At 39.5% G+C, this 17,925-nt stretch overlaps 1 protein-coding gene across 50 annotated transcripts in view; it reads left to right on the plus strand.

Moving 5' to 3' along the window:
- LOC143964452 (protocadherin gamma-C5-like) overlaps positions 1-17,704 on the plus strand; it is a 568,154-nt gene extending 550,450 nt beyond the window's left edge. For all 50 annotated transcript variants that reach the window (XM_077474226.1, XM_077474227.1, XM_077474230.1 and 47 more), the window contains exons 3-4: positions 7,213-7,301; positions 15,107-17,704. In XM_077474226.1, the coding sequence (XP_077330352.1) occupies positions 7,213-7,301; positions 15,107-15,321 (304 nt within the window). In that variant the 3' untranslated portion in view covers positions 15,322-17,704. The remainder of the gene's footprint in view (positions 1-7,212; positions 7,302-15,106) is intronic.
- Positions 17,705-17,925: the final 221 nt, after the last annotated feature.

The following is a 17,925-nucleotide window of genomic DNA, read 5'->3' on the forward strand; positions in this document are numbered from 1 at the left end:
AGTGTCTGATCTCACAAATGCGCTTCTGGAAGAATCTTCAAACATTCCCATAGACACACTCCTAAACCTTGTTGACAGCCTTCCCAGAAGAGGTTATAGCTGCAAAGGGTTGACCAATTCAATATTGAACCCCACGGACTAAGACTGGGGTGCCATTAAAGTTCATGTGTATGTAAAGGCAGGTGTCCCAATACTTTTGTTGATATAGTGTGTGTGTGCTTAGCTACTCTGTGCAATAATTTTGCACAGAGCAGCCTCCTCTTCACCATTCCCCCTTCGGTTCTCTCGGGTTCTCCTCTCTTCTCGGTGCCTCCTCATGCGGGCTCGATCCTGAGCCAGGCTGCATGCGTCTATTGACACACCCAGTATTTTTTGGCCCCTTGCCTCACTCCCTCCTCACAGGGTTTGACTGGCAACATCAGGAGCCAATGGATCTCACTGCTGCCTCTGAGTCCTGTGAGGGGAGAAAGAGCATTGCTACAGCCCGCAAGCAAATTGCAGAGTTAAGATCTGCTTCAGAAAAGTGTAAGGGGGGGCTGCGGGGGAGCTGAACATGGAAAGTTGTTTTACCTTAACCTCTTCATGCCTAAGGGTAAAATAAATCCTAATGCCTAAGCACAATTTTGCAACTTTGATGTGTCTTAGTAAAATCGTACATATCATCACAGCTACTTTATGCATCGAGGTGGATTATACCATGTGTTTTTCAAACAAATTGGGCTTTCATTTGGTGGTAAATGGTAATGGATATATCCTGATTTTTTTTTTATTATTAAATGAAAAATAGTAAAATAAAAAATAAAAAAATTAGGGTCCTTTCACACGGGGCGGATCAGTTCTGATCCGCCCCGTGGATATCCGTTTGCTCAGCGGGGATCACTCCGTCGATCCCCGCTGAGCAGGGAGATGACAGGTCTGTCTCTCCCCCTATGGGAGATCGGATGACGACGGACCACAGTGCCCGTCGTCACCCGATCCGATCCGCAGACGGATGGAAAAATAGCTTTTTCCTCCGTTACACTTTTTCGGATCGGAGCGGGTCGGATGTCAGCGGACATGTCACCGCTGACATCCGACGCTCCATAGAGCTCTATGGAGCACCCGTTCAGGTCCGCCTGAAAAACTGACAGGCGGGCCTGAACGGGACGTCAGTGTGAAAGGGGCCTAAGATGTATATTTCTTGATAATACCATAGCCTTCCACCAAAGAACAACCCACATTAAATTCTCCTCTTGATTGCAGTGATACCACATACTGTATGTTAATGTAAGTTGTTGTTTGTTCCAATAGTACAGTCCAAAAACAATAATGCACATTTTGCTTTTATTTTTATCCTACCTAAAACACACTGACACTGATACTAATTAAAAAAAATTAAAAATTAAAAAAAAAAACTGACCCTGCACATTCACAGAGAGAAAACACAGGGCTGGGCCTCACAGTTCCGGGTCCTGATCATTAGTAGGGGCCCGGGACTCTCCGTGAGACCCCGATCTCTGTATGTACTATATGTGCAATATTCCAAAGATGGCTGCAAAAATGTTAATATACTATTAAGATGTTAGTGGTAAAAGAGCCCCATTGCAATCATTGGGTCATTGCCTTTTCTAAGCACTCATTGTACCCCAGTGTTTGAAGACTTTACTTAAACACATTTGTGTAGATCAAGGAATACCTCTGCAGCCTTTCTCAATCCACATACTTGACATCCAGCTACATCCCACTACTTCTTATGACCTTGATTAGAATCTGTAAAGCTATGAACAAGAAGCTGTGAATACTACGAAATGGGTAATAGGTCATATTTTATTGCCTTCAACTGAGGGTTTATTCACCATTCACCATACACAATTGTCAAATCTGCCTGGGGGCTTCAGTCACCCGTATATATGCAGTGCCAGATGACCTCCATTCATTCTGCAGTGAAAGGAACTCAGCTCAAATGGTCACCAATTAAAGTCTATACACACAATTTCCAAAGCTAAGGGATCGCATGAACCTGTTTTCAAAAGAACTACCCTTTAGGACAACCATTAAAAGTTCAGTGATTTGGAGTAAACAGATTAGTATCTTTTTTTACAAATTTGTTTTTTAAGTTTAAACACTGAGACTGACAATGAGATTGACATATACTATATTACCAAAGTATTGTGATGCCTGCCTTTACACAAAAAAAATGAACTTTAATGGCATCCCAGTCTTAGTCCGTAAGGATTCAACATTGAGATGCCCCACCCTTTGCAGCTATAACAGCTTCAACTCTTCTGAGAAGGCTGTCCACAAGGTTTAGGAGTGTGTCTATGGGAGTGTTTGACCATTCTTCCAGAAGCACATTTGTGAGGTCAGCACTGATGTGGACGAGAAGGCCTGTCTTACAGTCTCTGTTCTAATTCTTCCCAAAGGTGTTCTATCGGATTGAGGTCAGGACAATGTGTAGGCCAGTCAAATTCATCCACCCCAAACTCACTCATCCACGTCTTTATGGCCCTTATTTGTGCACTGGTGTGCAGTCATGTTGGAATAGGAAGTGGCCATCCCCAAACTGTTCCCACAAAGCTGGGAGCATGACATTGTCCTAAATGTCCTAGTATGAACTAAGAGGCCAACCCGAACCCCAGAAAAACAACCCCACACCATAATCTTCCCTCTACCAAATGATTTGGATCAGTGCACAAAGCAAGGTCCATAAAAACATGGATGAGTGAGTTTGGGGTGGAGGAAATTGACTGGCCTGCACAGTTACTATGGGATGAATTAGAGACTGCGAGCCAGGTCTTCTTGTCCATATCAGTGCCTGACCTCACAAATGCACTTCTGGAAGAATGGTCAAACATTCCCATAGGCACACTCCTAAATCTTGTGGACAACCTTCCCGGAAGATTTGAAGCTGTTATAGCTGAAAAGGGTGGGCCAACTCAATATTGAACCCTACGGACTAAGACTGGGATGCCATTAAAGTTCATATGTATGTAAAGGCAAGCGTCACAATTCTTTTGGCAATATAGTGTAGATGTGATCTAGCAGTTAAATACTGAATGAGTGGGAAGGTATATTTAGTCATGCAGTGATATGATCTGTGAATGTATGTGGTCAATATGGAGCATATTGTTTTCCCCCGCACAGTCTGTGTATGGACTAGTGTATTGATAACGGTTTTATGTGGACCCAGAAAAATGTAAAAACAAATATTGACTAGGATGACAATGGTATAGAATGCATAAAATAGGTGCGCGCAGCCAATCAGCATTAGGATGTGCATCCTAAAGCTCAAACACACGTGTGTGTGTCTACATATATGTGACCCTGGCACATTGATCTCCCTGCCAGCACAGTGAAAAAGAAATGAGTAAACAATTTTCTTATGGTGGAGCTGGTAAGAGGGATATCTTTCCCATCTTCCTGCCGGCAAACAGAGTGATAATGCAAATGCACATGGGGTGATTAGGATGTGCCCAAGCACATCTGGCTTACCCTGTGCACACGCCTATGATGCAGAGAGAGGGAGAGAGAGAGATCAGCTTTGCATTACCAGTGGACTCCAGTTCAAGTAATAAGTATATCCCAAACACTTTATCGCTCAGGTCCTACATGTAGCATGCACTTTAGTTGGAAGATTTCTTTATCAAAGTCCGTGGGGAATTTTTTAGCATCCAGGTTAGAGTGCATGGTGAGGCTGATTTACTAGAGAAGTTGAGAATCTTCTCTAAATTAATTGTAGCAGTGCTCACTTTGAATACTCAATCATGTGCAGATGAAATAAATACATGGATATTTGCATTTAACATGAAAGTTAAAGTACATTTTACTCAATTTTTTAAGTTAATATTTTCAACTCCTTTAGTAAATCAGCCTCACTGAGTCCAGTTGAAGACCTGGAAAAGGAAAAAGTCTAGGCAGGGCAATCACTGAAGTGGGATCATAGACATAAGCTTTACAAATCTAGCTTTTTTTAAAATCTAACATTCCATATGATCTTTGGAAATGCACTCCACATTTTTTGATGAAAAGAGGATTTGATTTACTGCCAGGTCATCATTTGACTTCTACGATCTGTCTTTCACTGTGTCACTAGTCAAGAAAACTTTTCAGGAGACACAAAATTAGACTAGATAAGTCTTCCATGCAGATCTTCCTAACAGGGTTCAGCAGATCTTGAAAGATTTGGCAGTGGACCCCTTTGAAAAATTTTGTACATTTCTGAGTTAAAGATAATCTATCGGTTTCAGTTTGGGGAGCGCATAGCTCCTACGATGTTGTTTTCTCAGCTGCACGATCTCTTTTTGCTATCCTCTGCCCTGGAGGGAGGTGCATATAGGTACTCATTCATAATTCACCCTTCTATATTGTAACAAGGATTGATTGGCAAACACAATGCAGTCTGTGTCTTGTTTTTTCTGAAAGTGAATTATAAATTTATAACCATGTCAATCAATACATTTTTGGCAATTGGTAACAGATAACACAATTATACTCAGCCCCCCCCACCCCCCCACCCCCCACTGTGCTGTTTTACACCATTGGAGCTGACAAAAAATACACAGTGCTTCTGGGTTTTGGGAGGGCATACGATCTCCTCCCAGCATGTGTTGTTTTTAGGTGGGATTTAGTCATCATGTCATTATAGGGGATGGGTATTTAGTTCTATATATTTGCTTAGGTATACACTATATAAGCAAATGTATTGGGACACCTGCCTTTACACGCACATGAAATCTATTGGCATCCCAGTCTTAGTCCATAGGGTTCAATATTGCGTTGGCCCACCCTTTGCCGCTATAACAGCTTCAACTGTTCTGGGAAGGCTGTCCACAAGGTTTAGGAGTGTGTCTATGGGAATGTTTGACCATTCTTCCAGAAGCGCATTTGTGAGGTCAGGCACTGATGTGGATATGAAGCCTTGGCTCACAGTCTCTGCTCTAATTCATCCCAAAGGTGTTCTATTGGGTTGAGGTCAGGACTCTGTGTGGTCCAGTCAAACTCATCCACCCCAAACTCTCTGATTCATGTCTTTAGGGGTCTTGCTTTGTGCACTGGTGTGCAGTCATGTTGGGACAGGAAGGAGCCATCCCCAAAGTGTTCCCACAAAAATTATCCAACATGTCTTGGTATGCTGGTGCCTTCAGAGTTCCCTTCACTAAGGGGCCAGCCCAAGCCCTGAAAAACAAGCCTACATCATTTTCCCACCTCCACCAAAGGATTTGGACCAGTTCACAAAGCAAGGACCATAAAGACATGGATGAGCGAGGTGGAGAAACTTGACTGGACTGCACAGAATCCCGACCTCAGCCTGATACAACGCCTCTAGGATGAATTAGAGTGCAGAATGCAAGCCAGGCCATCTCGTCCACATCAGTGCCTGACCTCACAAATGTGCTTCTGGAAGAATGGTCAAACATTCCCACAGACACACTCCTAAACCTTGTAGACATCCTTCCCGGAAGAGTTGAATCTGTTATAGCTGCAAAGGGTGGGCCAACTCAATGTTGAATCCTACGTGCTATGACTGGGATGCCATGTGTCCCAATACTTTTGGTGATATGCTAAATATACTATACATGCTTTATTGCATTACTAGTTGTCGTTACGTGGCTCTGTATGTCCCTGAAACTTTGGCTTATGGGTACACTATGGTTTGCAATGGAATGCTGGTGACATCTCATTGTTTCAGTATGACGCTGTGGGCATTTCTGAGCTGGCTGCATTTGCATACAGACTGTCCTGGTAATGCTCACACATGATACCAAGCTTACATGATTGAAAGGGGTACGCCAGTTATATTAACGCTGGGAGGACACAGCCAGATAATGCTGGGTGTCCCCCAAAATAAGCAGGTTCTACCTGATATGCTGCAACTCCTAATGTACATTGTGAGCAAAGCCAGCCATACATGGATCAGAATTTAGCCAGTTCAGCAGGCGCTAAACAATTTTAGATCTATGTATGGGGAGCATAATTCTGTACAATCTGCCTGTTGAATGAATGCAGCTCAATCAGCACCACCAGCTATAGCCAGCGGTGCTGATCAGTGTTATCTGATGGTTTGGAAGTCTCCCCGCTATCAGAATCGAATATCATCTCGAATGTGTGGATAAGGGAATTAGGTCAGTTGGTTGAACAAAAAACAATGAATTATCTATGGGCTGCTTAAGGAATATCCATGTAGAACTGTGCAAGATTAAAGACTTGCCGACCACCCTATAGCAGTTTTATTGCTACAGGGCAGCAGCTGTCCGGCGGATCACATATACTGTGTATACAGGACCCTACACTTTCAAGTAGGGGACATGAATGCACGACACTGTGATTAGACGCAGAGGAAGCCGATCGGCGGGTACCAGAGACCTAACTGTATGAAGAAATTTTTAATTTTTAATTTTTTTATTGGATATATTGTATAGCAGAAAGTAAAAAAAATATATATTTTTACATGTTTATATAAGTTTATAGCGCAAAAAAAAATGCAGAGCTGGTAAAATACCACCAAAAGAAAAGGAAAAAAGGAAATAAATTGTATTTGGGTACTGTGCCGCACAATTGTCAGTTAAAGTAACGCAGTGCCGTATCACAAAAAATGGCCTGGTCATGTGGTCAAGTGGTTAAAAGTAAGACTAAAGTTCAGTTTTAACTTCCTGTTCCTATCACACATATACAAGGAATGTGGAAAGCCGTAGTTACAAGGAAAGGACGCCACAAGCAGCAAAAACATCATGGTCAGACATTTTAACCCTTGCCCAATCAACTAAAAATGTGCTTTTGTTTTTGTCTGTGTCCCTGTTCAAATTACAAGAAAAGTCTAGCTATGCATAAAACTTAAGCTGGACATTTCTATCAACAGGACTAAAAACAAGGAAGGTTTAAATACATATGTATAATAACCTAAACCTAAAATAATTGAGATAAAATATGCATCTAAAATAGTGTGAGAGAGGAGTTATCATAATGATAACCTTCCTTTCGTGAAGCTGTGTACCAATAAGTTCAATACATATAATTGTCCTGTGGGCAAACACTATTTTGTATACAGAATTGCCCATCATCATGTTTTGTTTTCTAAAACATAGTTCAGTAATTATAAGAACAGCTTCATCATTGTTGTGCAGTTCTGTAAATTACAGCCTTACCGCTGATGATCTCTGCTAGTATTTCTGTGGTTTCTTACAATTACTTTTGTTGCTTAATGATAATTGTGCTTTGTCATTATGATTTCTTTAGAGCTCAACCCACAGAGGAAGCTGGAGTATGGCCAAACAACCAGTTTGAAACCGAGAGACTTCAGGCGATGATTCTGGCATCCGCCAACGGTCAGTGTTCTATGAAAGCATATGGGAGAACAACATGTTATATTTAATAATTGATATATGCCTGCTATCTGTCAAATCCAAGCAAATCATTATTGTTAATTTAAAATAGATAAAGGACAGTGAAGGTGTAGCCCATAGTTGTTAAAACACGGATCAAACTTTTCGGTTGCAAGAATTTGAAAGATATTACATGCAGGGCCACTGTTAAATATCATGGGGCACATACTACCTGACAGGTCCCTGACCCCACCCACACACCTAAAAAAAATTGTAGGGGGGAGCAGTTGGGGCCCACGTTTTTACCATACCCCCCAAACACAAGTGTAAATGAGGCCTAAGGACCTTTCGCAAGATCCGTCTGATCGGGTCCACCTGTCAGTTTTTCAGTGGGACCCAATCGGACCCTCCATTCACCTTTAGGGAGCGGCTGATGTAAATGGGCTTGTGTCTGTTACACCCACCTACATCTAATCCAGGCTGCTAAATAATTGGAAGGGAAGAAGAACGTCCATTTACACTGCAGCACAGTCCATTTACACCTGACCGCCCATAGAGCAGAGTGGGCTCAGTCCACGTCCACTATGCATAAACTGAGAGGACATTGAGCTGTCATCTGTCCTTTCTGCTCTGATCAGTGAGGGATCAGCAGATAGATGTCTGCTGAGCAAAGAGGAGTCCACCCTGTGCGATAGGGGCCTAAAGCTTGCCATACATGGGTCAAATTCCAAAATAATTTTTTTTCTAAAATCTTAACTAATTAGTGGGCTACATCAATGGCCGATTTTTGTGCGGTCATTGAATTTAAGTGATCGTGGCATGTTGGAAATTTTTGGAAAAGTGAACGAATGTCTAATCAATGATAGGAGAATTGTGCGAGAAATATAATAGAAAAAGAAATGTGCTTGACCTGTGACCTAGAAAGAAAAGAAGATTCCTAGCCACAAAAATAATTTTCTGTAGCAACATGAGGTGAACTTGACGGCTTGATTGGTCAAATTTCAAAATCAATGGTGGCACCATTGGATCACAAAACACAAGAAATGTCTGATTTTTCGAAAGGTTTTTTTTCAGAATTCAAATCAGGTCTAGCTTGCATAAGGATACATTTCATTGTTTCTCCTTTAATGATCATCATTATTATCATCATGATAATCACACAACACATGTGCTGTGGCTCAAAGCACCTGTACTGTGTGATTATCATCATGATGATAATGATGATCACATTTGGCTGCTCCCTGCTGTCTAATTAAACATATGCAACAGTTAGGGCATGGAAAAAGGTGTGTGCAGTGCATCATGACTGTACCTTTCCTAAGACGTTTGCTTGCTATCCTTCTGTGTGCATTGGTGGGCTGGTTTCTGAGTGGAAGGACATGGACTATCTGCTGCCTGTACATCCCTGCACTGATCGCTTCCAGTTCCAGTCAGCCTGATCTGAGCTTGCCAGTTTGCCAGCGCTCTTCTTCTGCCACTGATTCCTTCAGCACTTACTTGCTGAAGGAGGTAGGCTATGTACAAGGCAAGCCGAATCACTCCAGCAACAGCACAGGGACTGAGAGCGTCAGGACTTTCATCTTATCATCGGCTATGTAAGTCTGCAAGTATCCACAAAAATTAAAAAAGTCCCTCTCTCTATAGGCCCTCTGGATGAACTGCTGTCCCAACCCAGGGAATATGATTACCACCAGGGAACCATAGTGGGGAAAATATTCACAGTATGTATACACTGTACATGAAGCCTGAAGCTAACGGCTTTCTGGGCCCTTCTGTTAAGTGATGGGGCCCAGGTCCCCTACAGGAGGCCCAGTGGTACCCCCTCAATCATGATTACATGATTAGTCATTTTACATAAAATGACTTCTTCTCTTCTACCAAATGTTATAGCTCAGTCTATGAGGAAACCATGCAGTGACTTTCAGTGTATGGTATTTTTAATTCAGTACAGAGATCTGTGGACCTTATGTGCTCCTGTATGTGGCGCAGACTTGGATTTTCCATGAGGAGCATAAAGGCACTGTTATGTCCTACAGCATGTTTAGGACCTAGGAAAATCCCCTTTTTTTAGCTTATTAGTCAAAGCAAAGCATTTTTTGACAAACAGTCCAGCACCCGTTCTTGGGCTACAATCTTGGTGTTGGTTACAGTTGTCCTGCTTGATTTTTAGAATGCACAGCCAAAATAAATATACACTCTGTTCTGAGAAAAACGCTATGTTTTGTTTGCAAAATGGCTGCTGGTCAGAGCCTTCAACTGTCCTTATTACAGCTCAAAAGGTTGTCTTCTGTGGTGTCCATGCTGCATCACTGGCTGTACCACCTGCATAACAATTGTTCCCAACCATAACTAAACCTTCCTGTCCCTGTTGCAGCTCTACAGGAACCACGATGGTGATCAGATTTGTTTTGCTAAAGCATCCTATAATGGCTCCTGATTATCTGAAAGAGGAGAAAGTGATCAAGGGATTCTTATGTAAGGGGTGATTGGAGGTACAAAGAGGCACAGTAGGGAGCACTTAGACTGGACCCCCGTGTAAAGCAATGTGTAACACTCATAAGACAAAAACCCTACCTTTTTACTTGCTAGTGTGTAGTTTCAAAGTTCTGCAACAGTTGGAGGGCTACAGGTCGAGCACCTATACCTTACAGCATGGGTGCGCAACCTGTGTCCCTGCAGCTTTTGCAGAACTACTAGCACCATCATGCCTAACCCTTTGGGAGTCATGCTTGCAAGTGTCAGCCTTGCAATGCCTCATGGGACTTGTAGTTCTGCAACAGCTGGGGGCCACAGGTTGAGCCCCCATGCCTTAAAGGAAGCTTTCTTGTGTAGGTGGCAATACTGTCCATACACTTGGATACTCAGCAATGCATACATCTAAAATATAATGTACAGTGTTTGAGATTTGAGCAACACGAATAGTTGTGTCTATAATAGATCTTTTACTTATTACAGTAGAGGGGTGCCTAATACCGGAGAGATAAATTGCCCTCCGTGTGACTCATATACCTAAATATAATATTCAGAATAGTAAAGTTACAAAAGCATTTCTGTAAATGGGACCAAATTAAAGTTGTTCCAGCCCATAAAATGGCAGTCTTTAGAATAGTCAGCCAAAGCTTTTGGTGTAGCTGTGATCCCTGCAGATCTATTTGGGTCATTGTTAAGTCTTTTTTTGCTTGTTTGTGATGTTTTACTGTGTACTAACATACCATGGCTCAGACTGGAGATTTAATGTGTGGGCATGAACTAGGATTAAAAATAATCCTAGGCATATCAAATGCACAAGCCCACATTTGTGAGCAAATATTGCTTTGCCCAATGCAGTAGTAATATTTATGAATTGACAACATAATTATAGACCTAAAAATTGGGAACCAAGTGTAGAATATTGCTAAATTTTTTAAACAGGGCTAAATGAGACTAAGCAGAAAAAGCGAACGCCCTGCAGCCCAAAAAATACTCACAAATACAGCTGTTTTTATGCTGAATGTCTGCTTCGAGATTAGCAGACTGCAGTCTTGACTAGGTGTTCATTGATTATAGACAATTGGAATTAATTATTCAAAGGGTCTCACATACTAAATCTTTTTTTTAGCCCCTGGTATTTTATTCCCTTTCTTATTCAATATCATATTGTGGATCAGATGTGAATCTGGTTGGTGGCAAAAAAGCGGCTATTGACTACTTTTAGTAGTCAAATTATTTTGATTAAAAAGGGGCATTGTACAGTCATCGCACAAAGGTGAGTACACCCCTCATATTTTTGTAAATAGTTCATTATATCTTTTCGACACTGAAGAAAAGTGAGTGTACAGCTTGTATAACAGTGTACATTTGCTGTCAAAATAACTCAACACACAGCCATTAATGTCTAAACCGCTGGCAACAAAAGTGAGTACACCCTAAGTGAAAATGTCCAAATTAGGCCCAATTAGCCATTTTTTCTGTCATGTGAATCGTAAATTTGGTGTTATGGCTCTCACTCTCTCATACTGGTCACTGGACGTTCAACATGGCATCTCATGGCAAAGAACTCTTAGGATCTGAAAAAATAATTGTTACTAGAGGTTGAAGGGGTGGGGGGGTCAACCTGTCAGCGCTCAGACCATACACCACACACTGCATTAAATTGGTCTACATGGCTGTCGTCCCATAAGGAAGCCTCTTCTAAATATGATGCACAAGAAAGCACACAAAACAGTTTGCTGAAGACAAGCAGACTAAGGACATGGATTACTGGAACCATGTCCTGTGGTCTGATGAGACCAAGATAAACGTATTTGGTTCAGATGGTGTCAAGCGTGTGTGATGACAACCAGGTGAGGAGTACAAAGACATTAATGTTATATATTATATATAATATATAATATATATATATATATATATATATATATATATATATATATATATATATATATATATATATATATATATATATATATATATAATTAATATATTGAAAATTAATTTTAAACTGATATGAGTTTTAAAGCAGATATGAGATTTTTTGCAAATGAGTTTGTCAATTTTTTATTAATTTTACTTACTTGGTTACAGTTATATTTTGTGGTTGAAGGAAAAATAAATGAACCAGTGTAGGGCCATGGTATTTTGAGTCTTATAAACTAAAAGTCACATTACTGCTTGCATTGCATAAATATAGTAGCAGAAGTTCTGCCATCTGTTATCTGGCTCTTAGAGTAAGATGAGTTTTAACATTGACAGAACAAAAATGCAATGTGTCATAAGAGTAAAAAAAACACATTGAAATGTGTTCCTTTGGCAAGTTTAAATGTTTATTTTTTGGCATGTATTAATACTTGGTGTTTTTTATTGTAGCTTATTAATTCACATAAAGTAAATTTAATATACTGGTATGGCTATCTTTTGTGTGTTGACCAGTGCCTTGGGCTGACATCAATAGGAAGAGGGATACACACATACACATAGACACACACACACACACACATACATATATACTGTACAATATATATATATTATATATATGGCTTTTCAGTGGGAATGCGGGGAACGCAGTTCCGGGACCTCCAGCACTGAAAATATGTAACAGCAAGGGGTGCGGGTGCTGGAGGGTCTGTTGTTGCTGGCTGATGGGGGGCCTATTGCCTTTGGGGGAAATCTACATTTGTAGGGGGGTCAGTTGTTGCTGGGAGAGTCTATTGTTGCCACTGCAGGGTCTATTGTTGCTGGTTGTGATCTACTTTAGAGGAAGGGGTCCATTGTTACTGGCTGTTGGATGGTCTATTGATACTGGCTGCCGGGAAAACTATTGTTGCTGGTATGGATCTATTGTTGCTGAGGTTTATGTATTGTTTCTGGGGAGGTATTTTGTTTGCAAGGGGGGTCCATTGTTGCTGGGGTATTTTTTTTTTGCTGGGGGGGTCTATTTGTTGATGACTGCAGGGATCTATTTTACTGATTTTCTTGATATCATTTACAAATTCCACACAAATTACTTAGCATCACAAAATTATACTTGGTTCTGTATCCTTCAAAAAGGGCAGAACTGGGAGGCGGGTAGGGGGTGGAACCAAAGGACGGTGCTTGGAGGTGGATAGGGGTCGAAGACAAGGGGTGAAGTGCAAGGGAAGAGTGCCTGCACCTAAAAGCCCTGTATATATATATATATATATATATATATATATATATATATATATATATATATATACACACAGTATCTCGCAAAATTACACTCCTCACATTATTGTAAATATTTTATTATATCATTCATTTGACAACACTGCAACACTGAAGTAATGACACTTTGCTACAATATAAAGTAGTGAGTGTACAGCTTGTATACAGTGTAAATTTGCTGTCACCTCCAAATAACTCAACACACAGCCATTAATGTCTAAACCGCTGGCAACAACAGTGAGTACACCCCAAGTGAAAATGTCCAAATTCGGCCCAAAGTGTCAATATTTTGTGTGGCACCATTATTTTCCAGCACTGCCTTAACCTTCTTGTGCAAGGGGTTCACCAGAGCTTCACAGGTTGCCACTGGAGTCTTCTTCCACTCCTCCATGGCGACATCACGGAGCTGGTGGATGTTAGAGACCTTGCGCTCCTCCACCTTCCATTTAAGGATGCCCCACAGATGCCAAATAGGGTTTAGGTCTGGAAACATGCTTGGCCAGTCCATCACCTTTACCCTCAGCTTCTTTAGCAAGGCAATGGTCGTCTTGGAGGTGTGGATGGGATTGTTATCATGTTGGAATACTGCCCTGTGGCCCAGTCTGTGAGGAGAGGGGATCATGCTCTTCTTCAGTATGTCGCAGTACATGTTGGCATTCATGGTTCCCAGTGTTCTTCAGTGTTGTCAAATGAAAAGATATATTAAAATATTTACAAAAATATGAGGGGTGTACTCACTTTTGTGAGATACTGTATGTACACTGTATATATATATCAGCTGAAGTTTTGCAGTTCTGTGTGGGCACTCTTGCAATTCACTCACCATGCCCCACACTATATAGCCAAGGGTTAGGCAACATAATACATTTATGCCTTATCTGCTTAGAGATAAAATGTATCTGCTTTAAATAAGCTGCTTGAAAAGAAAAGAAAAAAGCTTTACTTTACTAACTGTGATTAGTTCTACCCTTAGTAATCCCCTCCTTCATCATGTGGGGAAGAGTAACAGCCTATATTGCAAGATTCTTTGTATATACATTATACCGTATGTATAAATACAGTGCAATTTTTGTGCCATAATGTATTAGCTTGTACATTTAAATTACAGCACATAGCTGAAGCTATAGATGAAGACTGAGAAAAAAAAATAGTTATATGGCTATTTCTATGTACATTGTTGTTTATAGATGTATGTGCTTATCAATCACTAGATGATCTATGCTACTTTTTTTCTTGCTTATATGGGGCCACAGTAGTTATTAAGTCTCTTGTACCTTCATATTTAAAAATGAGAATGCACTGAAAATAGTTGGGTTTGAGATATTAAAGTAATAACTAGTCTTAATGACTAAACAATGATTATTTCTGCTGTATCGTAAAGTAAACCTGGTAAAGATACTGTACCAAGACTGCCATGTTAACTTCGAATTTAGTTGCTAAACTCAATACTTTGTGTCATTAGCTTAGAACAAGTATGATAAAGATTTCTGAGTATACTCTGAGTTTCGTAATATGGATACTTATTCAGGGTCACTGAATCAAAAGGGTCTGTATAACAGCAAGGGGATCACCAATGCTGACGCCATATCCATTTCAGGAAAATTTGCTTTAATGTAGATCTTCCTTCCTAATGCTTCCTTGTTGATCAATTTACATTTTTAGTCCATGATCCCTGTCAACAGATTGAATCAGATTCGGTCAAGAGATTTGTTACATTCAGGCAGACATAAAACATTTACCAGTAGTGCAATTTGCAATGATTTTCGATCCAAACAGAGTTTCTGAGGTCTTCAAAAACACAAAAATAATATGGAAAATACATTTTTAGAAACTAAACTTTTAAAACTCAGACAGTCCTGCCATTGCTGCCAATACAAACTTAGAGGAAAAGAGATCACACCAGGAGCACATGGCAAGCCTTTAGAGTAGGAATGTATTTCTGTTTTGTTACAGGTTGGGATTATTAGTATTTTCCATCTTAAAACTATTTTTAAGTAGGATTGTTCTTTAATGTAAAAAAGCTATTTTTCCTAGGATGGGTATAAGAATACATTTATACATTTATAGTTATATATTTGTCATTTGGAATTCAGATATACAGTAGTTCTTAATTAGCATTAACAACATTTTAACATATTAACTTACAGAGGCTGCTGAAGGAACATCAGGCCTTGGAGGAAGCACAGGCACCATGGGCCTCAGTGCCCGATATGGACCACAGTTCACCCTGCAGCATGTGCCCGACTACAGACAAAACGTCTACATTCCGGGAAGTACACTAACCCCGACCAATGCTGCAGGGAAGCGTGATGGAAAAGGTGGTGGAAACAAGAAGAAGTCGGGGAAGAAAGACAAAAAGTAACCATTTTAGAGCAGTTTATATCAATAGGGCACCATTGTTTGAGAGCTTTTCCATCTTAAAAAAAAGTATTAGGATGAAGTTGAATGTCACCTTAGGAAAATATACACATAAAATCAGTATCAAGAATGTGTCATCGTTATTTCTGGCTGCACATAATGTCCTTTAGCTGGACATTTGTCTGCTTCTAGCCTTTGTGATGAGAACATTATGTTAAAATCTCTGAAATAAGTGCCCTGATATATTCGTCAATATTTTGTACTAGTGCAGGCTAATTACCTAGCTAATGTATGCACTCTTTTTACAAACTTCTTCAATTTGATTTGCTCCCACAGTTCCATCTTGTGGAATTTCTTCCAATGTATATAATCCCAGCAGAGTAGATATTTATAATTTATAAGCATTCGGGTAATTAAGTGTTTTTTTACCTGTTTCCCATTATTTTTCCATTGACTAACTAGTGGCACTAGTCAGTGTGCTAAAATGAGTGATATTTCACAAAATTAAAAAAATAAATACTCCTAAAGGGCTTGGTACATCTGAAGGCAAGCCCTAATAAATGATAAAAATGGAAAATAATACTTGCCAATATTCTAAATCCAGGGCCAAATTTTGTCCAGCTCATAATCTTTCCTGCTAGGTATTACCCTGTCCATTTTGTCATTGGGTCTGGAAATATTGGTAATTATGGATAATTTGTGTTGTCATTGCCTACAAGAAGTGAAGGCTCCATTATACTAAAACTCATGTGCCCCACTTGGAAAATTTAAGCTGTAGTCCTAAAAAGAAAAACCTAGGTTAGCTTGCAAAGTGGATGCCTCCACTGAGTATAAGTAATGGAAACACTTTAACTGAGTTTATTTTGCTTAAATATGTAAAAACAAATATATATGTAGTGATTGTACAACTACTACTTAGCAAGAGTGTCAATGGTCTTGTGCAGTACTTCTTTTAATACTGTACTTGTTGATGTTTTGTTTATTTTCTGACAGAAAAAATATGTAAGTTCCCCCTAACTATGGATTACAAGTTTCACATTATTTGATGTACAGAAAACACAGATAAAATTGTTCATGCCGACTCACTCCTTCAGGGTGGTAAACTGGGTTCTTTACACTTCTGCACACAGAAATGCATGTCTAATTTTCACATGGTGTCTACAGTTTTCCACCAGATGTAGGAACTTTGTTGCATGTAGCCAGCATGGGGGTCATTCATTCTTTATATAGAATGGTTAAAGTAAGCCTGTGTAGTGCAGGGAAAATGTTTGAGTATATTGAGTACTTTCACTGGGGGAGGAGACTTAGACACAAACTTGACTATCCTACATTTTCATAATTAAATGAAAATCAAAATATTTCTTACAGTTCCAGTAATTTATGTGAGAAATGACAAAAAATAGTCACATTTCAAAATGCCCTACTGCTTACGTTATGAAGCAACTAATGAACAAATGAACTAAGTTCTTTTGAGCGTTAATTTAGGTAAAATGCTGAGGCTTATTTAATCAGATAGAGACCAGTGTGCAAAGTAAAGCAACCAATATACTCCGGAAAGATGAAATTAGAATGGTTGATGTGGAAAACAGCACATTGCACACAATCAGTGCCATTATCCTATTATTGAGTAAGTCTCTATATCAATATTGTTTGCAGAGGGAGGTAAAGTTTGGACACTGTAGTCACTTGTGATATACAAGATAAATTTGGTCAAGCTTCCTTAGAAATTGCCTTTTAAAGGCTACTGACATTTTATTAATATACAGTAGTAACTTGCTTTTAAAATTGGGCAAAATTCTTACATTTTATGCCAACGTAATGTTGCTTTGCTATATTTCTCTCTCCTTCACTTCAGTATCAGGTTAGATAAAAAAATAAAAATGCTAAAAAAAAATAAAAGGAAGAAAACTTTCACCATCCTCCATGTCTCTTGTAATAATAGTAACCATCCTCACTGCTTGTAATACTAATAACTAAGGCAGTAACGTGAGTCTTTTAGCGATAGATTACATTTTTGCTATTTTTCTTTTCTTTCTATTGAAACAAAAAAGAATATGTCATTGTAGAGATACTATTGTCTTGTAAGAATGAAGTGCTTATTTCATCCCAGTAGCTAACTTGTGAACAGCAGTATTTTAATATTCTCCTATCTTTACGTGTGGTTTGTGATCTCAATGTACATGAGTTGAATTGCATCTGTCCTTTTTAATGTGTCTATTAATACTGAACTACTATATCTACATATTATATAAATATATATAGGCTTATTCCCTTCCCTGTATCCATATACCCATGTCACTGTATTACATGCAAGTTTTATACTCTGTTTTTATATTGCTTTCTTTCTTCGGGAGAAAAAAAAAATAAATAAAATGTTTTCTTCAAAATTCCAGTGTCTGGGACCCTTTGTTACGTAGATGATTGTAGTGCTTACTTCGTATTACTCAAAGCACAGATAAGTCTTCTTATTTCCTTGGAGAGATTGCTGCCTTGCTAAGCTTGTTAGAGATGACCCATATTTCTTAATGATTTGTTTGGTATGGCTATTGGCTCAATGTGAGCGTGCCTGAACATGTGATTTAAAGAGTGGCCCAAAAAATGCATATTT

The sequence above is a fragment of the Lithobates pipiens genome, unplaced genomic scaffold (genome assembly GCF_037356315.1).
Source record: "Lithobates pipiens isolate NorthernLeopardFrog02 unplaced genomic scaffold, aLitPip1_a1.2 Scaffold_8, whole genome shotgun sequence".
NCBI lineage: Eukaryota > Metazoa > Chordata > Amphibia > Anura > Ranidae > Lithobates > Lithobates pipiens.